This window comes from Colletotrichum graminicola, assembly GCF_000149035.1.
Source record: "Colletotrichum graminicola M1.001 genomic scaffold supercont1.21, whole genome shotgun sequence".
Lineage (NCBI taxonomy): Eukaryota > Fungi > Ascomycota > Sordariomycetes > Glomerellales > Glomerellaceae > Colletotrichum > Colletotrichum graminicola.
The window spans coordinates 18,201-35,337 of NW_007361025.1; the positions used below are offsets into that span (position 1 = coordinate 18,201).

The window sequence follows — 17,137 nt, forward strand, 5'->3', positions numbered from 1 at the left end:
ATCTACTATAAAAAAGGCGCTTTTTACTAGTAGATTAATTACTATACTAAGTATTTAACTATTAATATAAATAAGAACTAAATTATTACTTAATAAGTAGGTAGCTACTAAATAGCTACTAACTATTTATATTAGCTATAATAATACCTAAACTATTAGGCTTATTACTAAGAAGCTTATTTAATTATAAATAAGGCTATAGTATATAGATATTTATAACTACTAGCTACACTAAGAAGTAGTAGTAAATTAAATTACTATTAAATATAAGAAGTCTACTAAATTAATAGCTAATAAATTAATAAAGGCGCTTAGTGCGCTATAATTTACTATATTTATAGCTTAATTAAATATAAGTAACTAATATACATGCCTTAAAGTAAATTAATAGTAAGAATTAGCTAATAATAAAGTAAAGCTTTACTACTAGATAAAGGAGGAAAACGTATAGGATATTAAAGGATAATTAATAAATAAATAGGCTATATATAGAGGATATTTAGTGTAGGCTTTATAGTAAGTAACTGCGTTACTAGTGCTAAGGGGGTGTATTAAATATAGCAGAATTATATATAAATTAACTAGTAAATACATAGTTACCTTATAGCAAATTGTTAGGGAATAGGCAGTAAAAGGGCCCTACTTTTAGGGTAAATCTACTAATTATATAGCTAGGATTTCTTTAGGATTTCCTAACTAAGAAATAGGGGGAGTTCCTTGCTCTTATAGGATCTTAACTAGATACACACAACAGATTATATAATTAATTAAATAACTATTATAATCCCTATAATTTAATAATACTACTCTTATAACTTTATTAAATTAGCTGCCTGTTTAAAAGGCATACTCTTATAGATTATTATAATAAGAAAAAACTTTACTATATAGCAAGATAGTTAATTAAAAGAATAATTAGATATATAACTAATAAGTAGCTTTATATAGGCCTAAAAATACCTTTATTATTATTATATACGTAACTTTAAGTATTAAATATTAGGTAATATAGATTTTAGATCCTGCTAGCTAAAAAACGTAAATTTACATTAGGTTGTATTTATATGTAGCGCGGGTGCACAGACTAAAAAGTAGGTTTTAGACGCTGCCAACGCAACAGACTGTATCATCCCCGCAGCAGCACAGTGCCTATGGTCTTACATACGGCTTGCCTTTTAGCATTCTTCCTACAATATTTCGCCCGCGCACACCGTCCTAAAACTGTCTCACGTCGAGTTGTCACTTTGCGAGGGCGCCAAAACCATAGCTGTTTTGCCATATTGGTTACGTATATTTGTATTCTCTAGGTATCTATGTTTGCCGAAACTCCTAACCCAACGCCATTCCACTCGACCCCTATGAAAACACAAACACCACTCCGGACCGGTCCACGGAGAGCGTCATGCTATACGGCAGCTCTAGCAAGGCAACATCCATGATGGAGTCTAGGTGAGATCGCAGAAGCTGCTGCTGCTGAAGCGAAATGACCGTAGACCGTGGCGGCCTTCCGCTGCCTGTGACACCCTTTCCGCCCACGGCAGCGTTTGGCGCCGTTGGCGCTTGCCTGGGAATCCTTTCCGTATTGAGCGTCATCGTCGTCGTCGGGTGGGATGCCGTAAATGTTGGTTTCGGATCTTCCCCAAGCAATCCGCTATAGACAATCGAGCTCTCGATTCGGGATAAGTCCCAGAAACGAAGCTTCTTGTCCGACCCGCCTGTGACGATGAACGCGTGCCGTACGTCGCGCGAGTCCTCGGAGGCGCCAGTGCCCGCCATCATGGCACGAACACCACGATCCGTGTTCCCGGTGCCGCTCGGCTCAATATTGGTAGCGAACCGCCCAAGCATACCCTCCGGTTTGTCCTCGTCCACGTCCCAGGGCTCGTAGCCCTTAGGGCCCTCCTTGTTGCCTCCAACGCGGTATATCTCCCTGCAGATTGTACGCTCGAGGTCCCATACTGTGACCTCACCCTGTCCTGTCCCGCCGGCCACACATACCCACTTGCCTCGTCCCTTACTGGGATGGATGCAGAGCCTGTAGATCGAGCTCTTACCGGGAACACCCCAACCCTTGAGCCTCATGCGGAATCTCAGGTCCCACAGGTCGAGGACTCCATGTGTTGTACCGACGCATAGCCAGTTCCTCTTACGGTCCACACAGAAGCACGTGGGCGTCCCATGATGAACGGGGTTCTCTAGCGTGTACAGTAAAGACATGGTGCGGAGATCGATGCCCAAGATTCGGGATCGGTTTGTTGCGAGCAACATGACTGACGTTGAGTCGATCTTGAAGTGCTCGCACCACACTGCATACTCATCTTCCGGCAACTGGTACTCCCGGAGAAGACGGAGTTTCCCATACCGCAAGGTGCCGCTCGCTGCGACAGTCTCCACTTTGACAATATGGACGCTCCCATCACTTGCGCAGCTGATGAAGCAGTGCGTGTTCTCGATGAAGCACAGTGCAAGCACTCTAACCCCATCGGCATGTTTGTGGGTCTGCCTTGATCGATGCGTAATGTTCTTCTCGAGGCGGGCGCTATCCCAGACCTTGACAGTTCCATCGTCGCCTCCTGTGATGAAGAAGACGTGGTCTGGCGATACCACCAGACGGTTGATGGCGCCGGTGTGTTCAGCAAACGTGGCAACCATCCGCCCTTGTGGGCGCCATGGCTCGTCACCCGGCTGGCCTACAGAACGGTTCGTCCTGCGGCGAGTAATGGGAGTGACCATTGGCCCGAACTCGACAATGTCGTGCGGGTAGTTATCCTGGTACATTGAGTCGAGCATCTTGAGAATGCTGGGATCCGTGCCTTCGTAGGAGTGGTTGGGCCTTAGCTTTGCTATAGTGCTTGCAGTGCTGGTTCGACGATCCTGTGCGTTTGGTCGAGCAAGCGGGGCCTGGGCAAAGGGGCCCTCGACCTGACCGAATGCATTGGTGCCGGACATCCCGGTTTCTGGCACGCTCTTGTTACTGTCCTTTCGATCTAGAAGGCTCAGGGCGCTCGTCTGGTGGCGGATCGCCCTGCGAGATGAGTACGGTTGGTCGTGAACCGAGCCTCCATCATCGGTCGGGCTCCCGACTGTCAGCTTAGCCTGTCCGGTTGATACCCTTCTCGAGGGGTCGATCGATCTGGCTCTAGAAGCGTCGCGCGAAGAGGGGCCTCTGTCCTCTACAACACGGGTGCGTAGACTGTTTAGCGCCGCAAACCGTCTCCTCCCTGTTGAGTCGTCGATAGTCATAGACGCATCCAGCAGAGCATCCGCAATCGTGTAGGGACTCTTTTGTGCCGTGTCCGAAGAGAACGTCGACTGCTGTAGTGGTTCTTCGTCGTCGAAGAAGACCGTTTGTGGAGTAATACCAAGGCTCTTTAGGGATATCACCTCGTTGAGCTTTGCCGGTTCATTATCCTTGACATCCCGCGACTTCATTGTGCTGATACGCCATATAAATTCCCGCAGGACGAGGAGCTTGAACTCATCATCGGGCCCGAGTCCAAGATTTCGCAGCCGTCCAAGCCATAGCTCGTCCTCATCGTTCCGATTGATTTTGCTCAGTGTGTCCTTAGACGACCTGCTGGTGATAGTCTTCGGAAGCGACCCAAAAGAGAAGGAACGAAGCTGCTGTGACATTTTCCAAAATACACCCTTGTCGGTCTTGAGTGCCCAAACCACGGCCTGATCAAAGACGGCCCTTGACAACGGCCGCTTCAGAGCATCCAGCAAGCTGAGCTCCGAGAAGTTAGGCACCATGCCTGTTTTTAGGTATTGCTTGACCAAGGGATACACGATGCACCTAACGTCAGCCGGAGATAGAAAGCGAGTCGTCTCGGAAAGGAACTCTGTTGCTGATTCCCGGATCCATTGGTTTGGATGCATCGTAAATCTTGCGGCGACGTCTATCAGCTCCCAGATCTTGGGTTTTGAGAGGAGTCCCAGCCGTGCCAGCTGTGCTAAGGAGTGGAGAGCAGCCTGTACCACGAACTCCTCGGGATCGGTCAGTGCTTGCATCATAAGCGGCAGCATGAACTCCTCGAGGCTGACGCTTCCCACCACACCGGCAATGCTGACTATGGTCTCAAAAAAGGCACACTTCAGCATCCAGTCCCGATCGTTCAAGTAGGTGTTGAGATGGGTCAGGAGGATGTCGTTAGCCTCTGCTGGGCCAAAAAACAGGCAAAGGTCAGGCACAGATGTTAGAAAGGCGCGCCGGACACAGACATCTGGGTCTTCCACGAGTGCTTTCGTGTGCAGCTCAAACATCTCGTAAAGTTCCCGCTGGGCATCGTCAAAAATTCCATCAAAGGCGGCCTCGGCCTCGATCCCCGGCTCAAGCTCGGGGTCAGCCACAGTCAAAGTGCCGTCGGCTTTCAGGGTTGCCGCCAGCTCTAGATACCGAGCAGCTGTTGTTGCGAGACTCCCGAGACAAGATGCGTAAGTTGCCCGCACCAACGAGCTTTGTGGCCTACTTGGCGCGATCAAGGCGCTCTGAAAGCGAGGCAGGATATACTCAACGAATATATGTGAGTTGACAGGAGATACCACTCGTACCAGATGGAGCAGCTGAGCGATCGAACGCAATGCTGCAATCACCACCAAATCAGACTTGTCGTTAAGAAGCGTCATAAGGTAGGGCAGTACTCGATCCAGCTTTGCCTCGTCCGTGATTCTCTCGGAAAAGGCAAGCAGAACGTCGCAGGCTCTGATCTTTGGCGCCGCCCTCGCAGTGTTGCGGAGAGAAGAGACAACCAGCGTCAAGAAGATAAGAGTCCCGTCATCTTCAGGCGGTTCAGATGTCCCAGTAATGTATTGGTCGTGATTCGGTATGTTCAGGCGGATAGGGAAATGGCCCAGTCCAAGCTTCCCAGCCAAGGGCTCGACCTGGCTTGGGCGCTTGTCGTTCTGATAACCGAGAAAGTAAGAGATCTTGTCAAAATCGAGGAAAACGCGATCGATGCGATCATCCGCTTCCCCCAAGTTCCTCGTCGCACCCGAGATGGGACTGTTCCCAGAGGAAGGATCCGTAATCAACTCCATGTACTGGTGAAGAAAGTTATAAAAGTACTCCGGGAACACCTTCTTCTTCCAAAAGTCCAGGTACTGCTCCGCAGAATACCGGCGCTCCGGGTCGAGCTGGATCATGTGCGATATCATGTCGCGCAGGTCCTTATCCGGGATGCGGCTGATTTGCGAGATGACGGGGTCATACTCACCCTTGCGGTACTTATACAGCTGGCTGAGGGTGAAAATAGGAGATTCCAGGAACATCTCGGCAATGACGCAGCCGGCGCTGAAGACGTCCATGGCCCACGTGAGCTTGGCGTCCTTGCTGTTAACCTCATCGGCTGCAACGAAGCGTTCGGGGGCCACATAGCACGTCCGGCGGCCGGACGTGTCAAAATAGTATGAGAAGTCACCCGGGTTGTCGTCCGGAAGCATTATCGGCTTGAAGGGGGCCGAGAAGTCGGAAAGATACAGCCAGTTCCAAGAGGTGACTAACGTGTTTTCGGTCTTGATGTCGCCGTGGTAGATGTCTCGAGCATGGCAGTCGCGCAAGGCACACAACAGCTGGAAGGCCAGCCATTTCTTCTCGATATCCTCCAGAAACGGTCGAGTGCTCATTCGATCGTAGAGGGAGTTGTAGAGAAACTGTCGGACGAGGTATCCGTTCGTTTCAGTTTCGACGATGCGGTGGTAGCCCAGTGCATTGGGTACGTCGGCCAAGGCGCTGCGTTGCTCTAGAGAATATCAGTCAGGGGTACATGATTCCAGAATTTCTGTAGAATCTCACTCTCTATGTCGCGCTTGTACTTCTCCAGCGGCATCGGGGTGTACGGCTTGACCAGCACCTTGACCAGAGCGACGCCATCGTGATGCCTCGCGCGAATGCTCTTCATGAAGCGCGCATTGCCGATGCTCTTCTCATATACAAGATCAGACAGCTCAGGTATGTCGATGCCTGCAGAGCCCGCAGACGGCGTCGCCAGCGAAAAGCCTTGACCCATGGCGGGCAGCAATAACTCGGTCCGGTAGCTGAGAAACCTATGCGATTACTTGGTCGGCGCGGTAGGAAGCTAGCATGTTGGAGATACCAGGTCGACGGAAGCAGTCATCTGACTAGAATATACTCCCAAGGCGAGCTTGTGCGCGGCAGCCGAACGCTGATATGTATCAAGCGTGGGTTGGTAGGTAGGTAGGTAGTTGTAGATTCCTAGTAGAGATGCTTAGGTACGATCACGGGTTACGATTAGGTCACCATCACCAAGGTTAGAGCAAGGTACGCAGCAGCTACATAAGCGAACAGTGGGTGCATTGGCATCCCGCTGTGCAAACCTCCGACAGGGAAGAGCACTGCGGGGGACCACAACGGCGGGGCTTGGCCTGTGCTTTTATCCCTGTTGAATGCAAATATGATTGGCTTCAGAGGCAGCCTCATCCTAGTAGAAGTTGTAGCAAGCTGCTTCTTGCACGTTGCCTGGAGCGCATTGCTAGGCGTCCATTGTCTTGCAAAAGATGTGTACCAAGAGAACGGCAATGCAGTCTTTGTTTGAGAAACAAGATGGCATAAAGTTTCCTTCGTTGTATGAATCCCAATAGTAACAGCCACCATCATTGTTATTCTGGCCATGCCTCTTGGGTTCATCTTGTTTTCCGTCTCATAACGCCTGTGGAGGAAACCTGTCTGACTCGCCGGCAAGTCCTGGTGTATGAGCCCATTCCGTGTGCTTTTGACCCCCAGAAAAGCTCCTGTCGAAAGTTTACTCTGGCTTCTTATCATGTGGCACTTCTCACACAACTAATTTCCGACATGCCCGATGGTCAGTCCAGACAGAGGTTGGTGAACCGGTACCTACCTAGGAGGGTTAGATACCATCTAGAAAGATATCCAAGCCACTGTGACTGGATCTTGAAGCGGCCTCGGGCGCCTTGACAGCAAGTCTATCTGGAGCACCAATATGACAAGCAGCTTTCCGGCATGCCACGCGATGTTTTTTTGAACGATCACCGTGAGAATTGACTCGCCAGTTGCATCTGTACAAAGCATCTCGGCAGCAGATATAGTTCTCTCACGCATGGCGACTATAGCGTGGGCTTAATTTCCGCCATCCCCCTTTGCAGTCAAGGCCATGCTGGATCGTGTACATCCCTCTTCCTCAAAATTCCCACTAGGACAACATCTATACGCTGGGGTCACATGGGAAATAACGCCGCCGCGACGATCGCAAACCAGATGCGCTCCACGTTCCCAGCAACAAGGTTCGGACTGATGATGGCCCGAGCAGGACGTCAAGCTGGGCGATGTCGTCGTTTCCAGGCCAATAAAAACGACGACGGCGTGATTCAGTATGCCTTTAGCCGTACTGTGGGAGAAGGCCGGTTCGTTCGTAATAGTACTGGCAAGAAGCGGTAAAGCTCTTTAACATCGACGCTTCGATGATACTCGGTGGTTCGACGCGGAGCCAAGACGCTGTGAATGAGCTCGTGGGGAGACTCGGGAACCCCTCCCCCCTCGCCGTAACATTGACATCATCGTACTTGCGCGTGTACCTATGAATGACGATCAACCAGTACATTAAGCTCTGGCAGGGTTCCTCGGGCCCTCCAAGCTATTTTGCTACACATGGGCCTTCTCCAGCCGGAACGATTCCATCATGTCGACCTGGGAGGTGTCGTTTGTCAAGATCTAAGCCGATAACTCCCGTGCTGCGGAGATGCTTATGGTTCTCGGGTTCCTAGTGAACCATGTAGTTCCCCTCAGCCGAATCGAGAGCGCGTCGTCCAATACCGAAGTGGGCGTATTACAGTTCTTGCAAAACACCACCACGCTGCAGCAAACGCTCGGATTCCTGAGGTCCCTTACGCTCGTCTATTCTGACGGCACCGTGTTGTCACACTACACCCGTTGGTTCACGAATGGATTCAAGTGCGCCTCAAGAAGAAGGAGCTCGCTTCGAATGATGGCGCTTCGCGTCATGTCATGCGTTGGTCGCTGGCATGTATCCTCCAAGATCATTCCAACAAGCCCAGTTGTTTGGAACACACTCGCCTCACTCTCAGCGCCACCGAGCGCCACTGTCTTCCCCAGGCGGCTGTTTATGAGGAGTTTTACTTCCATCTACAACGCATTCTTGTTCACGATGGTGAGATGGTGGCCGGGGCCACGAGATTTCGAGGGCGTGGGGTGGGCAACTCTGGAATGCCTGCTCATCCACTACGAGGGCATGGTCGGCGTGGTGAAGGGAAAGAAATGACGCCTACGCGCAAAGACGAGATGCCCGCAAAGTTGTTGTCCTTTAGATTAAACTTCTTCCACGAAAGAGACATGAAGTATGGTAATTCCAGGACCGGGTCCATACTCTCCAAGTTCAGCCGGGTCGCATTCGGTCCGCCATGACAGCGACTGGAACTTTGTTTTGTTCGAGCCGTATATATGACTAAACGGCGTACGAAACAGTTTTGGACTGGTTGCCACTTTCGCAAAGGGAATGGGAGAAGAGATTCACCCAAAATAGAGTGTACCGGCCAATGTCTGCACTGAAATGGCTCCGAGTCTCATTGAGCTCAGAGAGTGGTGTAGTAGACATCAACACACTGTCCCGGTTGTCGTGGCGGGGTAATACGTATTTCAAATTTCCCATGAGGCAGGCCTTTATCGGCAGCTAGCGTGAAGGCCCCTTAAGAACCGTTTTCCCATAGACTCAGCATACGAGATTGCGGCATCTAGAAGCAGCCGGCCTCAGGTACTCGTCCCTATGTGGCGGAAAATCTGGTTGGTCTTTTGCAGCAGCACGATCTTCCGAGGGTCTATATACCTCTTCGCAATCTCGATTTTCCGTCCCACGTTCGTTACGGCGCAGCTGATGTAGATCGGAAAGAGCGTCAGGACATGGGACGGAAACCGATCCGTAGCCTTAACGTCCTCACCTATCGGGGCCACATCGCAGAGAGTGATGGATGAAACTAGGTAGCCTGATGAGGTGAAGGTCATCAGATCGTCTGTCAGAGCAAGTGGGAGTCGGAACATGGACTAGCCCTGCGACGGCCTAGTCGATTTATAGCACCGATGGAAGCACATATCAGCGGCAAGTGGGGGTCAGAGAATGACTACAAAACCCTCGGCGATTCCGAGAGAGGTCCCCTCCATTTTCTCGGCAATAGACGCCTTTTGATCCCTTACAAGGAGTACAGCACAGTACAGGCAGAGCATAGGATCAGGATGGTCAAAGGCTCGTTTCACCGTTATGCTCACAACTCGAACCATTCCTTGCACCCACCAGCCGCTGCAGAGGGGAGGAGGGGGGCGGGTTGAAGAATCCCGTTGGAGCAGGAGCCCGGGCTAGAGAAATCAAGTTGCCAGCTCGATGCGCATCCGCGATGAAGCCGGATGGTTACTTAAATAGACCGTCCCCCTTACATTGATTGTTCATTGTTTACCAGGTAGCTCCATAAATGATGGCGAAGGGTAGATAGAGCACCTCATAATATGATAATTAGCTCAACTGTTTTATTCTCGCTGTGGGACGTCTCCAAACACGAAAACCCCTCTCTACTATCCGTACTAAGCCCCCCCTTCTTATCTCTGGCCGCAGCTCCGGTGATACCTCAGCGCCATGTTACATTTTATCCACTAAAATACGTATCCAAGGCGGTCCCTCTCAAGGTCACATAGGTACACAAAGATACTCTAGCACAGCCAGCAAAACACGGTACAAGCATCATGCCCGATACTCAACATCATAATGGATCCATCCTATCTACAGATACTGCATCACTTGAACCAGACACTCACTTCGAGGACGGGACAAGACCTGGATCAAGCTGTTCAAGTGTGCGTGACTCCCTGAGTTTCATCCCCCGGATGTAGCTAAAACCGAATAGGGTAGTATTGGCGGCGTGAGTATAGACATACGGTCTGTGTTTTACAAGGCAATCAGATAAAGGCAAGCAACTGCATTGAGAGAATTTTCTGGTGGTCAGGTTAGGTAAATTGAGTAGTTGCCTAGGAGGATACTGAAGGGAACCCGAATAATGTGACGATACCAAGTGTAGCAACATGGGTTTTGGGGCGGAATTGCCGTGAATGAGATATTTACGGATGTTCCCAAACTTATCCCCCCTTCCGGAACTCTGCTCTGGTCTTGATGTCCTCGCCCATCATCTGGTCTTTAGCCTGACAGGACCAAGAACGACCACGGACGCCCCAGCCTGTCCGCCGAATCAACTCACCATTAGTCAGGTTGCAGAGGCCCTCCCCGACCTCTTGTTCTTCGAACACCAACACTTCACACCATGGGTATATAAGTCGAATTGTCAAATCGAAAGGGGAGGACACAGTGCGTGCATTGTCGTCATAAATTAGAATCGCGTATCTTGATCTCGTCAAAAGCAACTCGCATCGGGTGCCAGAGTTGATCCATCAAGCCTCCGTGCGGTCATCATGATCCGAAGCGACGCCGCGTTGAAGAAGAAAACTTTCGTTCGTCCAAGATTAAAGACATTAAGCGCGTGTCGTCGAGAAAATGTGCTTATCTCGTGTGTATGTGCAGAGAAGGACCCCCGGAGAAGTTGACCCGATGGTCTTTTCGTGAAGCTGTGATGTATGCTTCGAAAGGAGTTGCTGATCGGGTTCACTCGAGGGAATCGGTCGTCTTTGTATGTCGCAGTGAGTGCTAGCTCAATGTGCGAACGCCGTAGCCAATGCTGAGAAGGCAGCCGTTGTGATAGGGGCGTATGATACGTCCATAAAGCTCTGTTTGCATCTCACGAAAACGATGGGTGACCTTGATGGGCACTGGAGCCTTCGGTCGAGACGTCGCCCTCGATTGTCTTCCTCCAATGTTGTGGCAGACAGACACAGACAAGGGGGAAGGCTTTGATCTCGCCGCTGACAGGCGGTGAGGGGTCATGTCGGCCAGACGTGTTGGATACGCCACTGTCTCGCAGGGCCTGACGTCGAGCTTCCCATTCGTTCGCATGCTCGTCTAACAAAATACCCGTCGCCCAACCGTCATCCCAAATGCCGACCACCTTGAGCATGTCGCCTCGTTCGAGAGCGAACTCGTCCGGTGCGCGTGGCTGGTAGGCCCAAAGGGTGGCGACCCTATCACCCGGGTGAATATCGTCTTGGGAGTAGTAGTCCTTGAAGAAGGGCAGCTGCTCCGACTGCTGACTGGCCATGCCTTGAGGGGACGACATTCCGGCGCTCGTCGGCGACTGAGGATCTCCGAGAACCGAGTTGCTTGATAAGGAGCCTGTCCTCCTGATATTAGTTGGAGGAGGTCGCAGCACGCCAGCTCTGGTGTCCGACTGGGGACTGTCTCCAAACTCGGACGAAGACTGGTCGTCGCCTCTTCTCCTGCCTGCCATGTAACCGGCTGCTGCTCCTCCAGCGGCGGTAGTTGCCGTAGGGCCGCTGCTGCGAGTGGGGGGTGCTAGGGCTGGATCCGAGGCGCTCTCCAAAGCCGACATACGAGCGATGCGACCTCCGGGTAAGACTTCGTACCCAACCGTAGGCTGGCTCGGCGGTATCTTAATCGTAGCGGGCCCTTGTCTAGACGGTGAGGGTTGATTGAAAATGCTGCCGCTCTGGCTTCCGCGCCTTCTCCTCCTTGCAAGCAGAATGCACGCAAATATGAGTCCAGCGAGCAGCAGAGCGCCAGCGACGCTACCAATCACGATACCGGCAATGGCACCGCCTGAGAGACCTCCGGCCGCGGCTGCCGTGCTCGAGGGTGTCGCGGTCGCGGTCGCTGTCGGAGGGGTGAACGTTACCGTAGGGAAGATGGAAGGCAGCGTGACACCGGCGCATCGCCTGTCGATGTCGGAGTTGTAACAGCATGTGTCGGTGGAGTTAATACCGCCAGATGAGCAGTAGGAGCAGAGCCCGACAGTGCTGTTGCCGAAGCCGCAGTTGTCAGGTTCATTGGAGACGCCTTGAATGCAATTTGACGATGAGAGGGAGTCGGCGGGGAGGGCGCAGTTTGTGAAGTCCGCTCGGATCTGGTTCATGTAGTTGTTGCCCGGAGTGCCACAGAGGCTGGTGTCCGAGGTGAGCAATGCCTCGCCCTGTGCGTATTCGGCCTGTCCAAGCCGTTAACAAGGGGTTGACATGAGCAAGATGGCAAATACTTACACATGTGTCTGCGCAGACTGGTCGCGAGTCGGATGCAGACAAGTTGCACGCATCTATCGAGTTTTGAACGATGGCGTTGCAAATGACCGTGGTGGTGAACCGGGCATACAACTCATCCGGCCTTGTAAGATTAACGCTGCTGCAACCAAGTAATGTCTGATATCTGTCGAAATGTGAGCAAAGTCTGAATACAACTGTGAGCGATTCAGACTAACTTCTCCCGCACGTATGTTGTGTCGATATAGGACAACATCTGCTTATCGAATGTCTCCCTGTCAGAGACAAACTGCAAAAAAGGGCTGGCGAAGCAGGTCAGTACGGACAACAGCAGAGAGAGATATGGCAGTCAGCCTACAAGATTCCCGCAACGAAGCCTGTTGTCGAAATGGAGGCCGATTTGAAAGCGGGGCATGTGGTTGACCCTTGGAGCGAGACGCAACTCGACTGTGCTGAAACGAGCGCCGAGGCAGATAGCATCGCCAAAAGCGCCGACCTCGCAGTTTGACCCATGATTCGTCTTCCTGACGTCTGGGTTTCTTTTCGGGTGGTTGGCGGGACCATCATCGCGTGGATGGCGGCCATCAACTTGGGAGGCCTCGAGGAAAAGTTGTTGACCAAGAGGGAGCCTAGTTCATGACCGTCTTTCCAAGGTCTCGCCGCTCTCGGGGTCGGTAGGCCCGTTCGCGGGCCAACTCAGACGGCGTCTGCCGCAGATACGGGAGGGCTACAGTAAAAGAGTGCTGGAGGGTGGCTCCGAGAAATGTTTGACGAGTTGATAGTCGTAACCAAGAAAGGAAAAACAAACAAAATAGCTAGCTCTTCCAGACGTTCAAATGGTCGGTGGGATAGGCCAGGTTGTACAATGGAGCTGTTGTCGGACGGGAAAAGCAGAGGAAGCGGGCTTGCTTGGGTGTGCGGGCAGACAATTGGTATCGATCGACAGGCTGGTACAGAGGAAGGAACTTGACGAACGGGCACACGGGCACTCGGATTAGGGTCGCGGTTGACGTATTGGCAAATATGTCCGAGTGAGAAATTCGGTCGTAGGGCAAGCCCGGTGCATGCAGGAAGGTCGACTCCGAGGCTGAAGATGCAACTTGGCAGATGGGACGAAATGAAGACTCAACGAGGGTAAGTGGATTTGGTGGGCGGAAAAGACTGGCGATATTCGGGTAGAGGTACAATTAGGGGGATGTAGTTAGGCTCAAGGAGTAGAATAAGCCGACGGGTCGGGGCGGGCGCTCGTGGAAACGAGGGAGGGAGAGAGCAGTCGATGATGATGGTGATGATGATGAGGTTGTTGTTATTGTTGTTGTTGTTTGGGGGCGGAACGACGCTCGCAACCACGCACAGGGACGCAACACACTCACACGCACGGGAGGGAAAGGAAAAGGGAAAGGGGAGGAAGACTCTAGAGGAGATACAGGTTCGGGAAGAGGACGGCGGGAAATTAGGGAAGAAAAAAATGGAGGGACATGGGCACAGCCTATCATGGAGGCACGTCTTTACTCATAACCCCGGACCTTGACCTTGACCCAGGTACCTAGTAGCTAGGCCTCGAATCTGTACCTGGCTAAGGGACGCGGCGGCAAGGCGGAACAAAGAGGGTGTAGCCTTTCTTTCTCTGGCAAGGATCACACTTCTTTCTGGACGCGGGCCGGGGAGGGCATGGGCCCCGGTAAGACACGCTGGAATGAGGCTGGGGGCCTGCCTTCTGCGCGCTATCCATAGGAGGTGGGATTATAGCCGACGAGCACATCCGCGCGACTTTTCTTCCCAATGAGAAGGATCGAGCCAAGAGACCCTGTCTTCTGTGAACTCTGTGAGTGGGCTCTGCACTCGGGGGAGAACATGCCATTCCAGCCCGGCCCATGCCTGCCTGGGTGGGTACGATGGTCGCTTAGAGACAAGTACGAAGATGGTGTAGATTACCTACTGTACCTATATAGTATACCTACGGATACACTACGAACGCACTTGCTTAGAAAAGCTGTGTTAGGAGCAGCCGGTATGTACCTTGGGTATCCGTACCTTACCCACAGAATGTGCACCTACCTGATGAAGCACCGCCTGCATACCCCCTGCATCCCTGCATCCCTGCCCGCACGAGGAACAACGGCCACCGGAATCATCAGAAACAGGAAAGGCGGCCTGACCGTTGTTCAGAATTGGCGGAGCAGGCGAGTGAGCCTGGCGACAGAGTCCCCCCCCCGTCTTGCCGGCCATGATGGCCCCTTCATTACCGCTGCCTAGGGACTGTCCTCAGTCTCCCCCCATATCCAGAAACCCTCTTTTTCCACGAATCATCACTTTAATGTATTGAAACAGGCCAGTTGACACATGACAGCATCTGGGTCGCCCGGGGTCATTCTCCTGATCTCATCCCGGGCGCCTGGTATCCAACCGTCGTAGCGCCGGCAACCATCTTCTGCCCGTACCGTACCGTACCGTTTGCATTCGAACAAGACAACGCGACTGTGAGCTGTGACTGAGGGGACCATACCGCCGGCTCTCTAGATCCGCGTAGTCAGTACGAGGACAAAGGGAGGATTTGCTGGCGCAAAGGCCAAATAAGTGCCCGTGGACTACGAATTACATTTACCGTTGATCCGAGACCAGCAGTCTCCTCGTTGACGCTCTCTTGCCATCACTCGCGCCGGTTCGTGTCACTGCCATTCAGCCTCAACGATTGTACCCGGTGGTTGTAGCTTTCTTTCTTTGCACACCACTCCGCCTGCAACAACTCTCTCTCCCACCAGAAGTTTCGAGTCGTCTCCCAGCCTAAAGCGGCGGTCACAGCGTTTGACGGCGGCCAGACAGACAACGGGCTATGGTCCCTGCTCCGTTCCGACCCTACTGAGCAGGCTATACGTGATAATTAGCCGCCTCCACGTTAGATTCGAAACATGTTGAAGAATGACAACCCGCGCAACTAGATTACATCTACAAGCTGTAAAAGCTCAAGTGCCGTCGGCATCCATTTTCGCGTTCGTCCGTTCAGCTCAATCCACACAAGAGTCCTGGGGTCCTCCCCTCCCAGTCATGCACGGTCCACGACATGGTCAGGGACAACGCTGAACACCTACCTCACCATTGGCCCCCTTCCGTGCCCTGCTTTTGCTTGGTCGGCAACACGGAGCAACGAGTTCGCTGTGCTGCGATGTGGCTTCAGACCTTCCTCAAAGAACTTGCGCAGGTACCAACACTAGCCGCACTGCACTTGCAGAGAGACCAGACACAGCCCCAGTCCTGTGGCATCCTCGTCATCCAGCAGAATGACCGAACCAAGCCGTATCCTCTGGCTAAACTGACATACCGCTAGTATTCGGGCTAACGGCAAGTGGTATTGCGGCCGCCGTAAGGGGCATGGTGGGCTGGCAGAAGCAGGGATCTGGAAGTGGTAAAAGCAGGGGTTAGTTATATACGTTAGAAGCAAATTAGGTAGCAAGGGCCAGCAAACAGACTTTAAATTAGCATTAGATTTCCTCCTATCCTTCTATATCTTACTAGATTTCCTATAGCCTTATTAAACTGCCTCTAATAGCTTGCTAGACGTCTTTAGCTAGAGATATATACTCTTAGTAGTTATTATTTATATTAACGTTAGGTATCTCTTTTTAGGTTATTTCTTTTTTTATATAAGCGTTATAGTTAAAGTTATCTTATCTATTTTATAATATCTTCTTATTTAGTATGTCCTTAATCTAAATCTTATTAATATTACTTCTATCTAGATTAGTACTAATCCTATACTAAAGAAAAAATTACTAGACTATATTACCTTTTTTAGCTAGGTAATAGGTAGCTACTATAACTATATAGGTAACTATAATTTATTTTATTAATATAGACTACTTAATAGGCTAGCCTAGCTAGATAGGCTAGATAGGCTAAATAGGCTAGATAAGTAGGATAGGCTAGTAGGCTTCTTATTTTATTTACTATATATATTTATTAGTTACTTTAAATAACTACTACTTAAAAAGCTTATTAATAGTAGTATCTAGAGGTTAAAGAAGAGAGGTTATACTAAGTAGTATAAGGCTTAGTGTAACGTAATAAAAGTAAAGTTATAATAGTATTATAGGGGTCTTATAAAAAGTAGTAACGTTTATAACTAATAAATACTTTTACCTTACTATAAAAAGAAAGAATTTATTAGTTAGCTACTACCTAAAGAGATATTTATTATTATAGGCTATATTATTATACTTAACTATTACTTTATTACTATATAAGTTACCTTTATATACTATAAGGTAGCTACTTAGCTAGCTATAAAAAATTAACTTAAGTAGTAGCTATTAAATCTTATTAGTAAAGATATAAAGGATTAAGGTAGCTTACTACTTACTCTAGCTACTATAGTTAGTCTTACTAGCTATAGTATAGGCCCCTTAGGCTACCTAAGTTAACCTATTAAGATACTTAAAGGGTATAGGGGTCTTATTAAAGTTAATAATATAGTTAGGGGGAAATTAGAGGCTACTAATAGGCTAGCAGGCTAATAAAGGCTAACTAACTTATTAGTTAAAGTAAAAGAAGTTAGTAATAATAGTAAGGTATTTAGTAAGTAGCTTTAAGGCTTACTTTATAAGCTAGTAGTATAAAATATTATATTATTTAAGAAAGCTAGTAAACTAGCTAGTAAAGAATTAGAAGAGGTAAGTGTAAGTAAGTAGGTTACTAGCTATAAAGGTGTTAAGGTATCTAGTAGTAAAAAAGGCTTAGGCCTCCTGCTTAAACTATTTAGTAGTAACTATCTTATTATAGGCTTATTATTACTAAAAGTAACTAAAAAGGTTAGCTTTTATTACTAGCTATTATAGTTAATATTCTTATATAGTTAGGCTAATAATAGTTAATTATCTTTAGTACTAGTTAACTACTATTATAATAGGTATTTTAAAGTAGGTAGTAGCTTTATAGAAACTTAGGTAGTAGAGGCTGTTAGTAGGGTTAAGGGGTGTATTACTAGCCTGTTAGTAGGTATAAGTAGCGTTA

General features: G+C 49.8%; 3 protein-coding genes across 3 annotated transcripts; all 3 read right to left on the minus strand.

Annotated features, from left to right (window-relative positions):
• Window positions 1–1,356: 1,356 nt before the first annotated feature.
• On the minus strand, window positions 1,357–6,005 carry GLRG_05885 (uncharacterized protein; the record flags this gene model as incomplete). Its single annotated transcript, XM_008096570.1, has 2 exons — window positions 1,357–5,738; window positions 5,792–6,005. The coding sequence occupies 2 exons, from the start codon at window positions 6,003–6,005 to the stop codon at window positions 1,357–1,359; spliced, it is 4,596 nt and encodes a 1,531-aa protein (XP_008094761.1).
• A 4,756-nt stretch (window positions 6,006–10,761) lies between these two features.
• On the minus strand, window positions 10,762–12,643 carry GLRG_05886 (SH3 domain-containing protein; the record flags this gene model as incomplete). The annotated part of the gene is made up of 4 exons (XM_008096571.1): window positions 10,762–12,081; window positions 12,134–12,296; window positions 12,349–12,432; window positions 12,489–12,643. 4 exons carry the CDS (start codon window positions 12,641–12,643, stop codon window positions 10,762–10,764), a joined length of 1,722 nt encoding a protein of 573 aa, XP_008094762.1.
• A 1,455-nt stretch (window positions 12,644–14,098) lies between these two features.
• GLRG_05887 (uncharacterized protein) lies at window positions 14,099–14,359 on the minus strand (the record flags this gene model as incomplete). Its single annotated transcript, XM_008096572.1, has 2 exons — window positions 14,099–14,113; window positions 14,189–14,359. 2 exons carry the CDS (start codon window positions 14,357–14,359, stop codon window positions 14,099–14,101), a joined length of 186 nt encoding a protein of 61 aa, XP_008094763.1.
• Window positions 14,360–17,137: the final 2,778 nt, after the last annotated feature.